At 46.1% G+C, this 22,467-nt stretch overlaps 1 protein-coding gene across 1 annotated transcript in view; it reads right to left on the bottom strand.

The window, feature by feature from the left end:
- Nucleotides 1–22,467, bottom strand: part of arhgap5 (Rho GTPase activating protein 5) — a 63,211-nt gene that overhangs the window by 35,512 nt on the left and 5,232 nt on the right. The window contains exons 2-3 of the mRNA XM_035423161.1: nucleotides 12,890–16,811; nucleotides 6,478–6,628 (exon numbers count right to left, since the gene is read on the bottom strand). Coding sequence (XP_035279052.1) covers nucleotides 6,478–6,628; nucleotides 12,890–16,597 — 3,859 coding nt within the window. The 5' untranslated portion in view covers nucleotides 16,598–16,811. The remainder of the gene's footprint in view (nucleotides 1–6,477; nucleotides 6,629–12,889; nucleotides 16,812–22,467) is intronic.

Below are 22,467 nucleotides of genomic sequence, written 5' to 3'. Positions count from 1 at the left end.
TAAAACTAATCCTAATGAAATCTATAGACAGTAGAAGCTAGCACCTTTCAGTGCAGGTTGCTTTACGAGCTGCGGCACACAGTGGTCGTAGCTGGATGTCAATGGGACAGGAACAAGGACACTCTTGTGCAGAGGCCCGGTCAGATGGCTGTGGCACAGGCCCAGGAGATAGGGGAGGGGCTGGGGGGGCGTGTCTACTGACCCCACACAACTGCCCTGCTTTGGACGGGAGGTTGGCCCCGCCCCCCCCCCCCCCCCTCCAGGGGCGGGATCTCGACCTGCTCCGCTGCAGGATCCTGCGAGCAGCGGCAAACGGCCTCTCGCCTTCCTGCTCTCTCTGCGTCACTGATCTCCCAGGAGGGGGGAGAGAGGAAGAGAACGAGCGAGACAGAAAAAGAGGCTAAATTAGAGGGTGAGAAGACACAGGGAGAGCAGGTAATGTAGAGAGAGAGCGTGAGTCAGAGAGAGAGAGAGAGAGAGAGAGAGCAGAGAGAGAGAGGCAGACAGAAAGAGAGAGACCTTGCAGCCTGAGACTACCGGCTCCTCTCCTTCGCTTTCAGGGTGAGATCACAGCCCATACCCAATTCCCTGATAACCAAGCACCAAGAGGCTTGGAGATATGATGGCTGTGGGGGGGTGGGGGGGCTCAGATACGTGATCCACACGGCCACCGTCCCTCGTACCGCAGTGCCGCTCGGGGGCTGGGGAAAGGGCCGGTGAGTGAATCCAGGCTTCAGATTTCCCCAGCCGAGACGCGCGGCCCCGAGGCTGGAGCGTACGGGGGGAAATCGCTGCGCAAAGAAGCTCCTCTTTTTAATTAATCATTCGCCAGCGAGCGCTGGCAGGCTAGCAGCAGCCCATTTCAGCCCAGCTGCGAACACGCTATCTGCAACGGGCAGAGAGACTGGCCTGTAGTTCTGAAGCGCCGTAATCTGCATTCTCTCATCTTTCAGGGGCTGGGCTGTGATGAGGATCTCTGCCCCCCGGGTCCCGTGGGCCTGTCATATTAAAACACCGATGAGCGCCACGAGAGAGGATCACACTCTGACAGCTCCCCACTTCCTCTCTGGAAAATGACAGGCTTAGGGGTCAGTGATGTTCAGCTCGGTGGATAATAGGTGGCTAATGTATATGTATATGTATGTATCTATAATAGGACTCCTTAACCTTCGCCAAATTAAATTTGACGCGGGACTGGAAGCACATGCTGTCCTGTCAGGCGTCACCCCGGGGACGACTCGAAATTAACGCGGAATGGCAACCAACCCGGTCGTCAGTCACAGTCACCGTCGAGCCGGTCGGTGACGTCGCGCGTGTCTGTTCACGGGAGGCCCATCTGCCCTCGAGGGGGTAAGGAAGAGGGGGGGGCGCTCTGCCGCTTCGGCTGCGTGGTGCCGAGCGTGTAAAAAAGGTCAGGGTGCCCCCGCTTTCCCCCGAAAGGTGGAACGACCGTCGCTCGGAGGGAGCGAGCGCGAGGGGATGACGCATTCGAACCGCGTGGCCTCCGCTTCGCATAAGGAGGAGCCGCGGTGCCGTTTTGGGCACTCTGATTAGCCCCGATCAAGGTTTAAATCACCGACGACCTTGTCCAAACGCGCTGTTTATTCTTAGAACTAATCACACACTGCGTATATTCGAGGGCCATTAAATCTAACTGCCGTGTCCCTTTTGTCCTTAGCTCGTAAGTAATGAATTTGAATAAAAGTAATCCTTTTCTGGTACCGATATTCACGTTTCTCTTTTTGCTTTTCGGTGATGGCTAAATGCGAAATGATGTGTAAGAGCACGAAAACGCGTAGCTTCGACAATCCATCCATAGTCGCTGAAATAATTGTTTCCCGACCCATTATCAGGAAATTAGCGCATTGTTGATATGGCTGAAGATGGTCAGAACGTGACCCAAACACCTGTGGGTGAGATTTACGTGCGCTTATCACACTTGGCCACCCTCGCACTTTTTAATTGGACGCTGGAAATCTCAAGCGTCAAATTTTACATGGATTTGTGAGACTAGGGCTTTTTATGAGCTGGCCTCGATTGTCCTTCATTTGACAAAAAATGAAAGATTTAGTTTCGCAGGACACGTGACGACCCAAAATGGGAGCAGTCCCACAGGCACCCTCGAGTCCCCCCACCTGACACCCCCGTTCAGCGCGAACGGTGCTCGTCCCTGCAAACGGCCCGTGCGTCGGGAGGGGAGCGCAGGCTCGAACGGCGGATTACACGCGGCTCCCGTTCCCAGACGCGCCCGTTCTGGCAGGGCCGAACCGAGCAAACAGAAGGGGGCCCCGAAAGAGGGAGCCAGCTGGGAAAACAAAAAAATCACAAATGTGCCCTCCGGTAGCCCCCCTATCCGCACCTGCCAAGTGGACGCGGGGTATTAGCACGAGTAAAATACATGGAAACGGCTCCTCTCCAAAGCCCCTCTCATTGTCCTGTGATTGAGCGCTTCGGCGTTTCCCCAGGGAACGTTTAATTAGCTCTGGCTCCGACGTCGGCGGAGAGGATGTTTCTGCCACGGATTCGGCCGAGAGGAAAGTGGGTGGGGGTTGGGGTGGGGGGTTGGGGGTGGGGGGGGAGGGCGGCGATCATCGAAACGGTTAACGGCACCCACCGCGGAAGGGGCGAGGCGGTCGGCCCGCCGGCGAGCCCGCTCCAGACGGCATTAGGATTTAATCCCCGTTTTTGTTTCAGCCGCGCGGAGCTCAAGCGAAATCCAATTAAAAGACCACAGGAGCTGCTCACAGGACGTACGGGGGCATTTTCCAAGAGAAAGAAAGAAAGAAAGAAAGTGTCTTAATGTGCGCTGAACGGTTAACGGGGAGAGAGAGAAAGAGGGGACGCGGCGCGGTCGATTCGCCCCGATGCCGCCGATAAGCCGCCGTCGTGAGCCGAGGCCGTTTCGGTAACGGCCCGGCTGGAATCCGCGTTTTCCGCGAGCGCCTCGAGACGCCCCTTTTAGGATGCAAAGCGGCGCTCCGCCTCGGCGGACGCGCTCAGGCGGCGCTGTCCCCGCCCACAACGCGGCGACGGGATCGAGCGATCTGGCTCTGGCTCTGGCTTCTGTCAGACCCGGAGGCCGAGTGGCGAAAGCTGGAATTGATGTCGATTGATCGCCCTGACGAAATAAAAGGCCCGCTAGGAAGGGACGCCTTATCGGCGAATCAGATTAAATCCCGGTCTTAAAGCGTGGGGGGGTGGGGGGAGATAAAGAGCTGGGGATGGGAGGCAAAATGAGGGGGGGGGATGGGGCTGTGTGTGTGTGTGTGTGTGTGTGTGTTTGGGGGGGGGGGGGGGGGGGGGGGGGATGGGGCTGTGTGTGTGTGTGTGTGTTTGGGGGGGGGGGGGGGGGGGGGTTGGGTGATGCAGAGAGGGGCCTGGGGTGTGAAGCACTGGCATGTGGCCAGAGGAGCGCGCCCTGCCCACCGGCAGAGCCTGGTGGTCCAGCTCCATCTGTCACTTTTGTTTTGCAGGGGCCTGACGGTGGTTCACCTTTCCACCCGTCAACCCCCCCTCCCGTCCGCCAAGGCCAGAACCCACAAAGCGCTGAGTAAGCTCGGCACCAGCAAACGGTACAAGCACTAAACCCGCTTGCCTTCCCTCACCGGCGAATACATCACTATAAAACGGCATCAACAGCGGCTGCGGCGGCGGCAGCGAAGCGTAATTAGCCAATAAAACAACTAACAAACACCGAATTCCACTGAACTTCAGACACCTCATAAAAGCAGAAAAAGGAAAGGTACGGATTTTGTCACTTCCCCATTCTGTTTGATCCAGGCTGCACTTTCAAACTTAACGCTGAACTCTACTTTGTTGTGCTTTAGGGAAAAAAAAGCCTCTGACATTTCCCGTCGCTGAATAAAAAAACAAAATGGTGTATTGCTAGGCAGCAGAAAAATGAGAACAGACCCCTTTCCTCTCCATTCCGGCAAAATTACACAGCAGTTTAGAAAACTGAGAAAGGTGAAGGTGGGGAACTGCCATTTTGTGTGGGTGGGCAGGCAGTCATCTGGCCAGAAACCTCCAGCTAGCCGAGAGAAATACCCAGCTCACCCGCCTGAGACCTGGGGACAAACACATGCAGCTGCCTAGCCATCATTCATGTGTGTTCTCATTCGCCTTTCTGCAACCATCGAATATAATCAGCCTAATCTCAACTGACCATCGCTTTAAAAGATATGCACACTGTCATAATCACCTGGCGACGAAACCCATCCCAGGTTCCGCGATCCAATAGCTAACTCTCGTTTGTTGCTATGACACCGGAACCTTTAATTATGCACGGTGCACACATATGCTGCATTAACCACTCGCAGTCCAAGTGTCGAGCTCTCTTACAACATGCAGGATTACGATCGCTCCTTGCCCAGGGTACATGGGTTAAATCCGTTCAATTAAACGAACAGAGATTGTGTCAATCCACATCAAGTAAACTTGCTGAAGTTATGATTTATTCTTTTTCCCCCACGACTGTATTCCAGTAACTCCAGGGCTATTTCGGGAAACCCAGCAGCTGGCAACAGCTGGCGGGAGAAGCGGTAGCACTCATTGAAACGGAAAGGAGCAAACATGAGAACGATCAGACTGACAGTCGGGAGAACAAACGGACACTATTAATATTCCGGTCTTCACGTCGCCTCCTCCTCCCAGCGAACAATTTCAACTTTCATATTTAGTAAACTCTTAGACTTGTGTGTCAACATCCAGTCAGCGCAATAAGCCATATTGAAAAGAGCAGAAAATTGTAGGCTACGTATTTTTTAAACACCATTGATGACGGCTCCTCCACATATTTCTAAAAAATGTAGGTTACCCGCAGGGAGACTGAAACCCCTTGGCGGAATGTAAGCCACTTGAGGTTTGGCTGTCTGCTGTGTCTAATTTGTAAAGTATTATTTAATTTTTTGGCGTCTGCGTGCGAGAGCTGACGGCCTGCCCGACCCGACACTCCGGCAGGCTGTCGCGTAGGCCGCTCCGGCTCGCTAGCCAATCAGAGCCGCAGCTCCGAGGGACCGCTCGGCCGGGCTGGGCTCGCCAGCCAATCAGAGCCGCAGCTCCGAGGGACCGCTCGGCCGGGCTGGGCTCGCCAGCCAATCAGAGCCGCAGCTCTGAGGAAGGGGCGTGCCACAGAGAGCGAGAGAGACCCAACTGAATAAAAGAACGGCTTATGTAGGGGATCACAACTCATATTAAAACAAGAGAGCGGCGGGTTTAAGACTCGGCCAGATTGCTAGATGCGTCAACGTTGACTCATTCTGTACTGACAACGGCCGGCCGGTTTGGAAAACCGTAACAGCCAGTTACGGTAAAAACGGTTACTGTACCTGAACTGTGTGCGGTTTCACAAAGGGCAGCTGGTGAAGGGAGAGGCATTTCCGTTACACATGATCGTATCATAGGCAGGTACCAGAGATAAGAGATAGCTGCTGTTCAGACATCGCCCAACAAAAACAACCGCCCGCATTTTCCAAAGATAGCACTAAGATAAATCACATGACCCAGACGTGCACTGAAGAGTGAATGTGAAACTGAAATGTACAAATCCTAAATGTGCCCCAAAGCTATACATGGCGGGTAAAATGTGTCTTAATAATGGTACAAAAGACAGGTTTATAAAGGTAAAAAATTGACATCTACGCTTGATACATAATGACCTCAAAATCACATATACCTTTAGCCTACACCACCACTACAATATATGCAACTTTCAAATGTCATGCCAATGTCAAAAGGGCATGCCAACTTAAGCGGTGCTAACAAATCTACTAGAAGGCAGGTTTTGACACATTTCTGCAATGTGCCATTTTCCTGAGCGGTAGGGCACACAAAGATTGCTCCACCAACGGAATTGCATTCGTCCCCTCGACACATTCGAAACAGAAACGCCGCGGGCGAGGTCACGAAGCCAGCCGGCGTGGCGACTTGCAACAGACAGGCCGAGGAAGCCTGGGAAACAGCGGGTCCCATTGACGCGCCGCGATGCGACCGATGCCGAATAGCTCCAACGCTAAACAGCGTGTCCGCAGCCCATATGTCCCACCGACGCATGCATATGCAGCCATCGCTAAACAAGCGATACGGCACGGATACACATCTTTAAAAAAGTGTGATATTCCAACATGCTACTGCCTCCCAAGACCACAAGATGTGAATAATCAAACCCAGCTCCCCCCCCCCCTCCAGCAGTACGTCAAATACCAGTTCTACCAATGTAAATAATGAGTCACTGCAGTAAGATTTGCATTCTCTCACGCTTCAGGCAGGAAAATGGAACAACTTCCACTATCGGTTAAATGATGGAGGCTTCTTGTTGTCATTCACAGATATTGATGAAAATTGGTTCAAAAGTCCAGACTTCTAAGCAGAATTCCCATAAAAATAACCCCTGCTCATTAGCAACAGGCTACGCATGCAGTCTGGGCAAGCTCCACATCCACATACTGCTAGGGTCAAAGGTGATAAACTGCAGCTTACCTGTGCGTTCGATGTAGTCCACGCACTTCTCGATGAATAGCGGAATGGGCTGGTCGGGTGTGACCAGGTTCTGCAGCGGCACCCCAAAATAGTTGCTCTCCCAGTTCCTGCGGGTGGGCGGGTATAACGGCTTGGTGCCCTTTGATTTTGGCTGTGACGGAAGAGAGGCAACGGCAGGGGGTGTCATTTTCACTCACCATTTCAAATTCCCACTCAAAACTAGAACTCCATGTAGACGCCACACAAGTAATTACTGAAATATTGCTTACCACATGGCAACTGCTAACTTTAGCTTTTTTGTTTTTGTGTTTGGTTTTTGGTTCGAGAAACAAACAAATGACAAATTCATTTAACATTTGGTTTTAGGCTTCATTTATGCCCACAGCCCACCCAATGCATTAAATAGAGAAGGTACTGGGAGAAACAAAGCATGGCAACTCAACGCAATTCAAAATGGATGAATTCAATTAATAAACAGTCGGCATTAGCTCTCTGCGAGTCACTGTGACAAAAGTTAATCTCGGGGGTGGCACTGCCAGGCCGTGTCATTCTGCCCAGTCAATCTCCCCTGACCTTTCCGGCTTCCTCCAGACACATGTGGCCATTACGGATAGCACAATAAATCTAATTGTGCGAAGTAGCTAGCGTACGAGTCGCCTCATACTGCCGACACTGGAGAGGACTGCGCCAGCTTCCCGGTTTGCTGCCTCGGGCTCTGTTCCGTCTAACGGCAAAGCGGGCGTTCTGCCTCCGCGGTCAGGCAGGGGACAGGGCTCCAGACCCGGCCCTCCGGAGAGCCTCCGCTAGGGCGGAAAGGGCCGCGCCGTTCCCCGACAAAGTTACCTCCCAGATCCACAACCCTTCGTGATCTCCTACAGAGGCCTAATATTTATCCAGAAAGTCCATTAGACTTAGCGCGACCCCACCCTCGGCTGCTATATCGGCGCACTTCTCCAGATTCGCTTTCAGGGAAGTGTAGGAAAGGGTGCAATAATAGCAGTCACGAGGGACAGTCAAACAGCTTCCACGCTGATGGATTAAAATGAGCATTACTATTATAGTCGGCATTGTTTCCAGAATCGCCCATTCTGGCTTGCGGTAAGATGGGTTTCATTTTGCAATTTGAGGCCGTCTGGTACAGACAGACTTTGTATCCGCAATCAGCCACACAAATGAGCACGCAGATCCATTAGGTTTCCTTTCAGCTATGTGCAAACCACCCAGTTTAGACAAAGTTCCCATTCGGTCATGCATATAAACAAACATATTCTTTAATACTACATTACTTAAATTTCAGTAAGTGGGGATTTTCCAAGTCCTTGTTTTTGTAAATGAGACTGCTTACTTGAGCCTTGACTGGTCTCATATTAATGAATATCCTAATTAATTCCTTTAATAGTAAAGTTTCAGAATCATTACATTATTAACATAAAGTTGGGATTGAAAGGTAACTAAGTCATCGCCCAACACAAAAAGAATGGATGGAATCTGTATGCGCACACAACATTATATTCTCACTCTACAAACTGTCAAAGAGTATGACCACAATTTTTGTAACAATTATGAATAACAAAATTTAAATTTCTCAGATGATCACTCAACCTTTTAAAAGGTTTGGGCAAACGAGCATAAAATATAGGTCCGCTGATAGAAATTTTTCAAGGCTGATGACAATGTTCGAGTGAGCAGGAAGGCCCGGTGGGTCTTGTTTATTTTCCCCTCGGTGTAAAACGGTTGAAAAATATGAGACATAAATTGCATGTGATAGATGATCTTTCGCACCGAATATTGTACTTAAATAGCTCCAGATTCCACAAAATGTCATCTTCGGTTTTAATGATGTCTTCTATTAGACAAATCGGTTTTGAAAAAGAAAAAAAAAAAAAAAAAAAAAATGGTATGCGATTTCCCTGCCAGACAGCAGCCATTACAGATTTAGTGTCATCAGCCTAATGCTTGCAGCAGCCATGCAGGCAGAAAAATGAGACAGAGGGAAAAAAGGATAAACGAATGAACATCAATATAAATTATTTTTAATGACCAATAGAAAATTTGGACAGCAGTACCAAATTTATCATTCGTACAGGGGCTGATGTGCAAACTTGAACAACCAACAATGGTTAATCAGAACGCAAACAAGCCAATAATAACTACCTTTGCAGTAAAATGAACCTGGTAGTCTGTAGACTATAACAGGTGAACAGATTGGTTATACATGGGACAAATAACTATTTATCTAGATATGGGAAAATGAAAATAAGAAAGCATCTACTATGTTAAAGGAATAGTTCCCTTTTCTGGGTTTTTTTTAAATTTCACTTCAGTTTTTTGCATACAATAAAGGATATTTTGGATATTTACACAACTGAAAACCTGCCAGATTTACAGTGATAGGTGGTTTTGGAACATTAGGTGTTTGTGGGCTAAAACAAGAAAATAAATTTGAAGTAACTGCAAAGCAGCTTGTGCAGCAATGTTTTGTTTCCAGAGGCTGTATAAAACGACAGACTAATTCTAGTGTAACACATTTAAAAATATAAATAGCGGTGTTTGTATTTCTTTTCTTGAGTGCAGCAGTCACAGGTTGCATGCGCAATACGAAATGGCTCCAACAGAAAATACATTTAAACTTATTTTGTTTTAGAAAAATAACTGGGTAGACATAAGAGACAAGAGACATAAAGTTAGCTAGCTAGCTAACTAACCTTCACCTTAATTACATATCTCAGGTATCACCGAGAAACAAAAGGTAAGGTAGATAAATGAGACAAGGGAGCAATTTTCAAACAGCAATTTGACATTTCATATCATGTCATATTTTGCTATGGTAGGAACATTTACAAAGAGGAAAAATATCATGCCATTGCATACTTAGTAAAATGTGTGTTTTATGGACAGCTCAAACACAGAATGAGCCTATTCACAAAATGCCATTTAACAGACACGGTACAGAGGGCATCTGCAGTTAGTATAGATAACAATGTATTGTATTACATTGATTAACAGACTATATAAAATGTCAGTTAATAATAAGCCAAAACAAGCTAGCATTTCTGCATTCAATATTTGATGACTTTTGACTGTATCTTTGGAATAATATAACATTAGCTAAGTGAGGTAGCCAAATAAATGGATATAGAACTACAGTAAACAAAAGCCAAAGGTATCCTGCAGTAGTCATATAGCTACATATAGTAAATGGGCACTTCCAAATCATCTATATTTTATGCAACTGTTTTTTTTTTTGTATTGCACTGAAATATCTTTTATGCACGCTACATTCTACTTTAATTTGGCTGCGCTGTCTGTGCATTAGTGATGAACACTTAATTAAAACCACAGGCCTAACTACAAGAAAGACAAAGAAAAAGGCTAGAAAAATATATTGCATGCAAAGTGCCTCCCCTTCTTTGCTGTTTTACCGGCGCATCCTTATAGAATGTTTATTAATCGAATGTAAAGGAAAATGGAATGAAAGTCAGTCAGGCTCTTCCGGCAGGCACCTTTGGGGTTTACAAAGATAAGCGCTGACATGTAAGCAACATAAGCAAACCTGGTCTCTGTACCGCCATCAATACATGTCTTATTTTGGATACTGAAGAGAAATCTGATGGCACAGCCTCCGTGCTCTGACAAGCCTTTCTTTTCTGTGCCACCTGTGTGTGTGTATGTGTCTGTGTGTACGTGTGTGTGTGTGCATGTGTCTGTGTGTGTGTGTGTGCGTGCGTGTGTGAGAACCGTAGCCTCAGACAGACAGGCTTTCTCCCTCGCAGAGACCTGTGGTCTCCAGACTCTGTCATCTCGTCTAACCGCAGGGGGAGTAAATAGCCCAGCGCTGGCTTTGTGGAATGGCTCTTTCAAACAACTACGCTCCACCAAGTTTATTCAGCGGCAGCAGCTAACCTTGCACATTGTGGGAAAAATCAACACGTCTGCCCCAGCCTCACTGTAAAAGTAGGGCCAGTGGAAGCGAAATTTAAACATAATGTCCAGCGTGTAGGACGCTGACACCGGACTTGCACCTCACAGATTACTGAGCGAGAGATCGCTGAACTCAGCCACTCACATGCGAGGCACAGAAATAAATACCAGAGAAGGCAGGAGAGGAAAGTGCACCCATCACGATATTCAACTGAACACGGACTGCACGCTTATTTAAGCCTGCAAAGTTCACACCGGAGGTGCACGGATCAAAAGCATTTACAAAATTACATTCGCGTTCCAAGATCCGCGCTTTTGAATCCGTACATTCAAAAGATCAGCACACTGAACGCACTCAAAGACCTCCCCTCGCCATTTTGCATAAACACGGAGCCCGCAAGAATCAAACATTCTGGCTTAATGCCTCGCGAGCAGAGAGCGTGAATCCCCCGTGGATGTTGTTCCAGCAGTGAAATAGCGAAATGACTGCAAATGGCGCTGAACAATATTTGAATAATGGTGCGGCAGCTGCGGACTTCTGGCGCCATTACCTAGGTGAAAGCCCAGCTGAGGGCGAGAGCGTTGCCGCGAGACGGGGAACGGCGAGCGTCCGCGGCTCTGCAGGCCGCCGGGGGGGGGGGGGGGGGGGGGGGGGGGGGGGAGGAGGCAATGCGGAAGCGCGAGGTTAGATCACCCTCGCGTTGCCGCGGGCGTCCCGAGCTCACTGCGGCGGGAGGCAGCTGCAAGAACAGCTGGAGAGAGCGCAACAGCACACTCAGCCGCTCTGCTCTCCTCCAGGAAACGGGATTGTTTTCCGCCCCGTTACAGAGAATATGAAATTCGGCAGACGATCGGACGTGACGGCGAGGGAGGGGAGCTAATGGGGGGGGGGGGGGGGGGTGCCGGGGGGGTGGGCGGGGGGAGGAAGCAATTCCAAAGACAGCCTAACCTTGGCGTTAGTGCATGGCTGATTTTGTTTTGTTTTTTTTCTTGGTTGGTTTGCCTGCCAATATATTTCCTCAAATATTATTCCATGAGATAGATGTGGTCAGAACCCTTGAAACAGACAATGTTTAAAGCAGAGTTCATGAAAGCAATAAAATAAACATACGACAATACGCGGTTCAGACAACACTTTTGATTCCTGTTCCCAGCAATAAACTGAGGGTGCCAGCCAAGAGAAAGAGAAGGGGAGGGAGTGAGACAAAGTGAGAGAGAGAGGGACAGTGAGTGACCACCCACCCCATATAAACATTGTACATATTTATTGATTTACTTCTGTTGCTGTCAATGCTGTTATTTGTATATATTGTTACATTTACCATTATTATTTTATATTATTATTATTTTACATATTATAGCCTACATGTATGCTTTGGCAATAAGTATGTTTGTATTTCATGCCAATAAAGCAACTTTAATTGAAATTGAAATTGAGAGAGAGAGAGAGAGAGAGAGAGAGGGATCAACTCAGCAAACTGATCAGTGCCTCGGTGCACTTCCTCCATACCCTGGGAACACTGCTTCTAAACGCCTTAAACATCTGGACAGCTGCTGCCAGAGCCACCACACTCCGGGATACCCAGCCATTCCACAACTTTATAAATCTCCCCCCTTCCTCCATTTCTGATGACAGCGAATCCATTACCGACAGAATGCTGTGGATGCATTAACCCAGCACCAGACATAAATTGTCCCCCCCCCCCTGGTTAAAATTGCTGTGGGATTAGCACTAGGGCTCTGAAGGTTTCTTGGGGGGGGGAAATAATTGAGGACACGTAGTGGCGCTTTTTGAAATATGGGCGAGCCTTCCAGTCCAGGTGATTGTCATTACCAGTGTTCAAAGTGTCTGCACTCTGCCGGGTGGAGAAAACAGAAACCCAGAGGGCTGCGGTGTCCATTCCTGCTAATGCACTGCCAGAAGCAGGAATGTACCGGGAGTGCAAAGGAGGCCCAGACAGCTATCCAGCTATTTATCAACTGTAAACCGTAATGCTACAGTATAATGCTCACTGATTTAGTGCAGGGTCTAGAGGTTCGCCAAGACTACACCAACCCATCCAAAAGCTTACTAATCTAAAATGCTTAGATAAGCAATTTCTTTCCTGCAACAATAAATATAGTTTCTGTTCCACATTCTTCTCATATTTTCTAATGTCATTTTCAAGAAAAGGGGGAAGCGCAGGGCCATCACGCAGACGTTAGTGCTTGTATATCAGTTACTGAGAATTCCACAAAGCACAGATTTGCCATTTCAATTCTTCGGTGGATTTCAAAGCTTTTTAAATTTCACAAGCTGCACAGAACGTGTTTTGCCATCTGTGTTAAATTATCTCAATCTAAATTACAGTTCTCAGCACTGTGTACCTTTCCTCGGCTGTGCACCATATCCTTCACATTCCCGCATAACGAGGGTGTGAACATAAATAAAGCAAAGATAAAATAACAGAGAGAACAAAGGAGGAGACAAAGTTGAGTAAAAATGACTGACCTTTTTGGGTTCCTTTGTCTTTGGTGGCTTCTTCTTCTTCGTCTTCTTGTCGTCCTGCTCGGGATCAGAAGTGATGGCGGGGTTGTCTATCCCTCCCTTCCAGGGGTCGACAGGGGACAGCAGGGGATCTTCCTCACTGCCCCGGTGGCCTCTGCCCTTCTTTTTCTTCTGTAGTGCAGGACCTGACTCATCATCGCTCACGTCCGAGTGGGCCCGCCGGTGGTAAGCTTTAGTCTTGCTGAAGAGGGTCTTGGAGCGGTGCTTGTATTTTGATGGCCTCCTGCCTCCCTGCAACTTGGATATGCGATCAAAGCCATTCTCCTCGTCCCCGTGCGGACCGTGCACCCCACCAAACGAGTTGCGCATCTTGAGGCGGCTTGGGGTGTCCTCCGGGACTGCGTAAATGTCATCGTTGAAGCCCTTAGACTTGAGGAGTGTGTCGGCCGGTTCGGCGTAGTTGTCGGAGGCCTCCACGTCATCACCATGGCCACGTGCCCTTCGGGTGCTCCTCATGCCCGCCTCGATAGTCTTCAGTAGGTTGGGGTCAAGCTTTTTCACATTGGGCTTGGGGAGAACAGGTTTGGGCCTGACGGGAGGCGGCACTTTGTGGTTCCGCTCGTGGTCACCCACTGGTGTGCTGTGGATGGGGTACTCATTCCCTTCCAGATCAATCCGGTACTTTGTGCGTTCGCTCGGTGTGGGCAGAAGCTGCACGTCATCACCAATAGGACTATAGGGAGGCGGGGCCTCTGTGTCATCCTCCGAGTCAGGGTAATATGGGTAGGCAGGCGAGTGGCAGTGAGGAGACTGTGGGAAGACATCTTCACTAGCACAAGTGCCCTCACGGGTGCTGTCAAACATGAAGGAGCCTTCAATACTCAGCTTCTTTTCCAAAACTTCATTGAAAAATGGTGTGAATACCTCTGTCTGTCGGTGGTACTGGGATAGTGAATACAGTGCTGTGAATTTGGCTGTGATCTCTGTGGCAATGTGCTCCCCCTCAGTCATCAGCTCTTTGATGGCATCGTTTTCAAAGAAGTCAGCCTGGCTGTCAGTGATGGCTACCATTTGTACCGGGATGACGTCCTGGACCTCAGCCAAGAAGGCCCTCAACATAGCCATGGAGGACTTGCGCTTAGCTGAGTAGACAAGGATATAGCCATGGACCAGCTCATCTTTCCTGATTCCAATCGATGAGTGGTAGGAGAGGACCGTGACCTGTATCCGCCGGCGGCTGTCCCCAATGATCTTATCCAGGACCAGAGTATTGCTTTGACCAGGCTGGCCAGCACTGCAAGAATGGGAGTCCAGGAAAGGTGACAAAATGAGGTCCACACTGAATGGATCTCCACACATGGCACACATAACAATCCTCAAGTCAGTCTCGGACAAGTCTTTGATGGAGGGTAGAGGGCTCATTACATCAAAGTTGTGCTTAAGTCCCTCTAGTACTCCTCTAAGGGCCTGTTTTATCTGGGATTCATTAAACTTCCGTGGAAAGGTACCCGAGGGTATATCTACAAAGGTACACTGTAGCTTATTAGCTAGCTGTTGGCCCTGATGCCTCAAGATGGGCATGTTTTTGCAAACGCTGTCTCTCTGGTTAGCTAAGATTAAAATAAATGGCAAGGGCGGGGCATATCTGTCCCTCCTGTATTGACTAAGCTCAGCTCGGATCCTCCCCACACAATCACCGATAAAATTTAGGGACTCTATGGAGCTGAAGACACAGAAACAACCGTGAGGTTTGAAGGTCGATGCCCAAGAATGGGTCAAAAGCAACGGTGAATTGACATCAACGGGGAAGAGTTCCAGTTCGTAGATTTTCCCATCCAGCGTGTACTCGTCATCTGTTGACTGCGCTCTGATCTCATTTGCCAGCTCCTGTGCAAGACCTTCTCTGCCCAGGAGACACAGATTGACTTTATCAATGTTGGCACTATGGTGGTACAGATTAGATCGGCCATGGTCCAACTGCACCAGCCTGTTAGCAAGAATCTGCTCCACCTTCATGTCCACGCAGCTTTGGCCGCTAAGACAGGTCTCTTTAGTGGGGTGATAGACAAACCCAATGTGCTTAAGTAAGAGGGACTCTCTATCAGGAGCCAGCTTCTGCAAGGCTCTGTATCTGGGCTCCTCATTGAGCACTGTGTGGATCTCACTCATTTTGTCACAACTGGGGGTGGCATTCAAATCTAGGTCATAAAACAGCTCAGCATGCTCAAAAAGCATTTCCTGAAATTCCTCTTTGGCTCTTTCAACTATTTCCCGTTGGTGCCGACTGTAAACATCCCTGCGATCAGTTTCGCTGATATACTTGTAGGCCTCATCCTCCATGACAAAACACATGACCTCTTCCCAGGGCTGACCAGGGCTGATAAAATGCACCCGTTCCAGGGTCTTCTTGAACTTCTCCTTCATCTCCACCCTCCTTTTCTCAGAGATCAAATGCTGGACATGGTTTTGATAAATCCTCTCGCCTTCAACAGTTCTCAGGAGATCAAAGGGCACTCTTCGGTCATTGACTTTGTCAATGTGGTCCGTCTCGTCCCAGGGGGTGTGCTCCAGATCTACAAACCAGAACTGAAACTCAGCTCTGCTCTTTAGAAGGTTCTGAGCTTCAGACCAGCTCAGCTTCTCGATTTCCTCCAGGTTGTGGAGCAAGTTATTCAGAATTTTTGGCAGGTTGGAAAAATACTCGTCTCTCCTTTTCTTGATATGTTCCTGCTTCAGCTGTTCTATGTGCTTAGAGAAAGTGTTTCTGGCCTTCTTGGTGCCTTCCAAGTTGATGTAGTCCTCATAGTCTGGGTGGTTTTTTAACTTATTACTCACAGCTTTCCAGGTTGTGTGATAATCTTTGACCGTCTGCACAATGAGCTTCTCAAATTTGTCCGTGACTGTAGCCACCAGCTGTCTCTGAATCTTATACGCATCCAAATACGGAATGGTTTTGGGTTTGCCACGCGTTTTATCCATCTGCTGGGTCAGTGCTTGGAAGCACAGGTCCACGTTAATGCAGTACCTGGCAGATGTCTCCACCACTAACAAGTTCTTTTTGTTGGACGCATAGGCCTGGAGGTCCCTCAGATACTGCTCCACACATTCGTCACACTTTGTGGCAGCAATGATGATGGGCTTTTTTGACTTAGACATTTGTGAGTACAAGCTATTGACAAATTTCATCTGGTCATCAAATTTTCTATTGCAGCCCTTGCTGACATCTATGCATAGGACAAAGCCATCAATGTTCAGTTTCCCATCGGGCATCTGCTTCTGTTCAAAGTCCTGCTCCAAGCCCAGCTGGTCTGTGCAAATGTACATCAATTTCTCGGCGGACTGCAGCTTAGAGGCCGCCGCCCGTTTGGTGTAGGGTTGTAGATTTGTGCTCCGATGGGGCAGGAAAGTCTGATCATCGATAAATTCAGTCTGTTCGATGACCTGGATTTTGCATTCCAGGCCATCGTCGCCCCTGTGTTGCACGTCGCCCCAGTACAGGAAGTGGTCATTGTTCACCACACGCCCTCCAAAGTCTATTGTGCTCAACACGGAGGTGTGCTCCAGGTAATAATCGTCCGCCTTGGGACGCACGTACCTGTTGCACAGGCACGATTTGCCCACGCCACAGTTGCCCTTCTCCTTTTCAGTCCCTGAGAGCCCCACCACGCTCACAGCGTACGTCGGGGGGCGGGGTTCCTTGTTCTTTGCCATTATATCCCCCCTCTCATTGCTCTATCACATTCAGCAAAGTATTTTCCAGCAGGGCTATCGTTCTACTCCCATCTGGGCGGGAGAGAAAGGGGGGCGGGGTTAGAAGAGGTGTGCGCCCATGGCTTTCAGTGGACTGGCCGGTTCCCTTCTCTTCCTCTCCGCTGGATCCTCGCGCTGGGTTGGGGGCAGCTGCTACTCCCCTCTTATCACCTTCCTGCAAAAACAATGCGAGTTTCATTAGAGATTTTTAAAAAAAGCATGCATCAATTACAGCAATGCATTCAGACAGCCTGCATGTAACCTAATCATGCTGCTTGGGCAGCTCAGACACTGCTTATCAAAGCAAAACATGAATCACTTGCTTATACAAATTATATCTATCTCAACATCCATCCCCTTGTGGCATGAAGACTGAAATTAAAAACAAGAACAAGAGATCCCGAAAAAAGGGACTCCCTATTGCAACAGCAACCTGATGTTTTAAGTAGCCTCTAAATGTCAAACTCAATAAAGGGAATATGATATTTAATGTAGGGTTATTGGTTCGAACTGAAGAGGGGGAAAAAATTATACATGGTCGGCCAGCTGTAGCATGATTATCCTGAAGGGAATGACATGATGGCTGAGGTTTTAAGTGTGGGCAGGTGTAAGGATATGTGCTAATTGCCCACAGCACTCTGGGGCTTGTGAAAGGCCCCATTGTCTACACAACGGGTCTGTTCATTTTCTGAGGAAAGGAATACATTTCATGTTTTGTCTCCCTACTAACAGGCACAAGAACCGAGAACTTTATTGAATCCTGACGCAGCAAATATTTTAGCCATTTTGCTGGATCTGTTTTTTTTTCAGGCCCAGGAGTACCATCCAGATATGAAATGCCCAGAAATTTAGATTAACTTTTTGTTGAAATTGTTGAAGTACCATTTCATAAAATGTTCAATTGATTTTATCAGTTTAGTGAAAAAAGAGCTTCAGGGAAAGTAAAACTTGAAGTTGTACATGTAAAACTGGTCGACCACTAGTCCAATCAGACAAATGACACTCAGAAACTAATTCACAAGGCATTCAAATGTATTCAGATCTCCAGTTGGCACCACTAAGCTAGCACAGAAGCAAAGTCACATGTCAGAAATACCTCTGACACCAAGTCACAAATAGCTCAATAACGAAAACGAGAGCATTTAAAAGCACATTGGAACAATGGTTGCAAAGGGTTGGAAAATTTCCAGTGGAAACTTGTGAACTTTCCATGGGAAGTTACACTTGGGAATTTTGAAAATTTTGCCCAATTTCAATATAAAATGTTAGCTTATAAGAGTGAATACTCTTTTGGGGGAAAAAACACAAATACATATTTCTGTTAATTCCCATATATTCCTCTTAATTCCTGTTAATTCCCAAGGAAAGTTTCCACCCCTGAATATCCCGAAATTTGGCAAGCCAAGTTACCCAATAAATTATTTTCAATGTGTATTGTCCCCATTAAAAACATTTCATAAAGTTACTGAACATGAAATAAAATTGAACTACAACTTTCTCAGGCATCATAGCAAGTGTAGCACATTTGCAGTTCTGGTTGATTTCTTACCAACTTGTGCAAAAGGACAAGTGTGGAGAAAACCTTGACGTGGAACCATAGAACACATTTCTGTTTTACTGTTGCTCTTTTTGTGCACCTTTGGCACACATGTCAGTTTAAATTTAACCAGAAGTGTACGCATGGACAAAAACAAGAATACATTGGAGGACATACTGATAATCTCGGTGCTAATATGCATTTGAGAGGCAATCTGATAGCTTGGGTCAATATGGTCATGTTCTCCCAGATGAGCAAGATAATGTGACATTCATTTTCATCCATTTCTCTGTGTAAATTCAGCAGGGACGGGGATCGGATTGCTCTCATCAGAAAGGTAGCAACCTTTTTCTTCTTCTAGCTCGTCAAATTGTGTAAAATGTGCATCTGCACTTGAAAGACCACCAGTGCAATCTCTTAAATTTAGTTGAGGCCATTTTTTTGCCTCATCAGAGCAGATCAGAGTCTTTACCTGGAAGAAATTGCCTAATATTGAAAGGCTGAAAAATAGACTAATTTGATTCATTGGAAACCATCAAACCACCATGCACCTTTGCCTTGCATGATTCAATATGGTCATCACAGTTTATATAGGCCGAACTATTTTTCTTCAATATTCCTGCATTCACAAACATTACATAGAAGAAAATGGAGAAATTAACCTTAGTTCTGTATTCTTTTTTATTCACTGTCCTTCTCAAAAGTTATGAAAATAACTGCTAATTAAATCAATGGTTTAATCAGATTACTGCATTGCACTCCAGATTATGCAATATGTAATCCACAGAAAACTGCTCACAAGTTAACCAGTCAAATACTGACCTCTAAATGGCACAAGTCATATGATTTACATCAAACCTATGGGGCTGTGACTGCCAATATTTTAATCCCTCAATAGGCTTCAACATGACGCTGACTGGAGAATCAATACAGCTTTGTACCATTTCATGTGTGAGTGCATGAACATGCGGTTGCAAATGAATGATCACCAATGCAATGGCAATACAAAACCTATGGTAGCCTATATGATAGCCTCAGAGGGCACAATAAAAGCCATCAGATTGAAGAAAATATTGATGGGTAAAATATCAACTAAACATTACCCTTTAACAAGTCACTGACTTTCACTCGTGTAAGGGGTCAACCTGCTTCATGCCTGCGATCATGCCTGAGAATTAAGCATCTAAATCAGCCTAATTTAGTGATTAATCTCAGAAGAAAAACTGAATCAGCACCTTGGCTTGACTTAAATTCAAACCAACTGCAAAGTAAGTTTACATTTTTTGATCTTTACATTTTTCATTCATTTAATCCAATGTCCAAGAAGCAATATTCTTAAGCAGTGAAAGTATGCAGAGATGAATGCATTGTAAGAGAAATTATAAAACATTGCTGACTCCACACACAAGGAAAAAATGAATAAGCAAATAACCTAATTCCTTTATTTTCTAAATGTAGCCGAACAGAAGCCAAAAAACAAACTGATTCTATTGTTTTCACAACTATGTATTACTTTCAATTTGAAACAGAAATACCACAAGAAAATACAGTAGTTTGATCTAGACTGCCATGTAGAATACAGACAGGCAAGACATGACTTGTAGATGTTACAATCCATACATGTAGGCTATCTTACATCACTAGTGATCTTGCCCCAACACTTAAAATTAACTATCTGCTGTTTAAATGGATGACATCAATGAAATCATTAAATATCCTATTTTTATAGTTTGTTATAAAAGACTGACAAGTAGGCAAAACACACACGCTGCCAAAAAGACAATATAGTCACATAAAACCTGACATGCCGCAAAAAAACTGCAAAGGCCTAGAAGTAACGTGAACTGACACCATTTCAGAGAACATCCAAAAAAGATTTCAATTATCCACTGCACAAACCTCGTACCAGAGTTTCACTAGTGTTAGCACATTAAACTGCAAATGGCTAGCTCACTATTTAATGAATGCAAACTCAGAAGGGTTACAGCTTGGTTAACAGCTTGTTAATGGAGTTCAACTAGTTTGTACAACTCAGACAAAAACTGTGAAATTTCCCAGGACGTAGAGTGTACCATCTATTTTTCTTTGACCCAGTTACAACATCGGAAGAAGGTCTGTCTGCGTTTCACTTTATCCAATTTCACAAAATGTAACAAATGAAATTTACAGCCAATAGCTGCAAATGTGAATTGGTGTACATAACACTCTGTTAAATGAAGTTGCAGTTGCAGCTACATATCTCCAGATTCAAGCCTGTACTGGACTTTTATGTGATGTTCTATGACCAGACAGAACAGACTGTTTCTTATGAAACAGTTCACACAGTTTTTCTTAATTCACCTGCCATCCCTACTATTTACACAACCGCACATAACAACTTTAAGTTTAAAATGTCATAAAAAGTGACTTTCAAAAATATCGACTAAGACAACATTTAACCTGTTCAACTAAATTTTGATAACATGGAAAATCAAACATAAAAAAATACAGGTCCAGAGGTTTAAGACTTGGACCAAACCAGTTTTATAGAAAAAGGAGAGAAAAAGAACTTTGCCTTGGGACAGACCCAGTTCAGATCCTCCAGCTGATGAGAACAAGCCTCACACAGTCCCAGGTGCATTTGGGTAACATCGTATGGGGCGCACTGCAAACTGGAGTCAGCTATTCAATTAGAACCTTATTAAATTTTAAACACAACAGAAGGCGTCAGATCATTAAGTACTCCCCTCACCGTTTGTGGTCTGTTTATTGAATAGATCCCCTTTCAGAGGAAATGTTAACCTTCTGACATCTTTCTTGAGGGAGTTTTTACTGTGGCTGTGGAGAGGCTGCTTTACCTGCCCTTGAAAACACTTTGTCAAATCCTTTAATAAACCTCCAGCAGCAGCTTTTCTCACCGATAGGTGCTCTGCATAAAAAGGCCCACACTTCATATGCTGCACTGTGTGAGTAAACTGGTTTGGATCAATAGGCCACTGACCAATGTGGGCTTTAGCCAGGAACAGTTTGGAGGCGACCGCGTCCAGCAAGAGAACCAGCGTGGCCAGTGGTTGCATCAATCCACGTTAGCGAACTCTCTCATCCGTCTGTCGTGCAGAATAATGAAAAGTGTATACTTCAGCATTCATCTTCTGCTGATGCCCCAGAATTAATTCTCTTTAGTATTCTACTCATCAATTACCCTTCAGAGACCAGTATTTTAAGCTAAAGAATTAATGTGCCCAGAGTTCCAGTCAGACACCCAAAGGGAGGCTGAAACACAGTGGAAGTTAATGAACACCAACTGAAGAGCAGATTCATTCCGTTACATGAAACCCTGTCCTAATGAAATGCCCTGATAATGGGAAGAATGGAATGCAGCTGACATCACCACACGATAATTCACACAGGTTGCAAAACCCAACTGCAATTTAAGCTTAAAAAATGTAGGCCTAATATTCAAAACATCACACCCTCAATGACCTCCTCAAACACATGACATATAGAGTGTCAAGGACTACAATCTGAAATAATAAAATTCTAATAAACTTAAGAATTATTATATGAGAATTATTCTATTAGAAGACAAAAACAAGCATAAACAAGGAAACATAAACCTATGGTCATAAACAGAGGCAATTTACAGTTAAGTGCAAAAAGTGACAGATTTTTGTTGTTTTGGCTCTGTACTCCAGCACAATGGATTTGAAATGAAGCAGAAAATACATTTCTGCACACTTAAAAATTCATCCTGATGCTGCCGTCAGCAGTTGCACCGTCAATGAAGACAGGACAGCCAGCTCCAGTGGAACCATACATGCTGAAGCCATAACGCTATCTCCACCATGATTCACAAATGAGGGGGATGCTTTGGATCATGACCAGTTCCTTTCTTTCTCCACACTTTCCTCTGTCCATCACGATGCTAGAGGTTAATACTCATCTCATCCACACCTAGAATCAACTCTAGCCCCTTTTGTTGGCTTTCTTATGCATGAACTAACAATGCAACGCCACACAGGTGGTAAAGAAACAGCTGAGTAACTGTCAAATTACTTTTGCCGCCATTTTTCTGGGGGACTATGTAGCTACCAAAAGGGCTGAAATTCCAACAGATATCACCAAATATGGATGTAAATACACTCAGATTAAAGTTCAGTCTATAATTTAACATCATTTTCATTGTTTTAAAACAACAAAAATTGTGTCACTGTCCCAACACTTTAGCATTTAACTGCATATCCAAGAAAAGTTTAGCCTAATATAAAGGCAAGATTCAAATGTATTGGCACAAAAATATAATATTTTTGTCTTT

The sequence above is a fragment of the Anguilla anguilla genome, chromosome 1 (genome assembly GCF_013347855.1).
Source record: "Anguilla anguilla isolate fAngAng1 chromosome 1, fAngAng1.pri, whole genome shotgun sequence".
In the NCBI taxonomy this organism is placed as follows: Eukaryota; Metazoa; Chordata; class Actinopteri; order Anguilliformes; family Anguillidae; genus Anguilla; species Anguilla anguilla.
The sequence above is the reverse complement of the archived record's forward strand: the minus strand, read 5'-3'. Positions and strand labels throughout refer to the sequence as shown.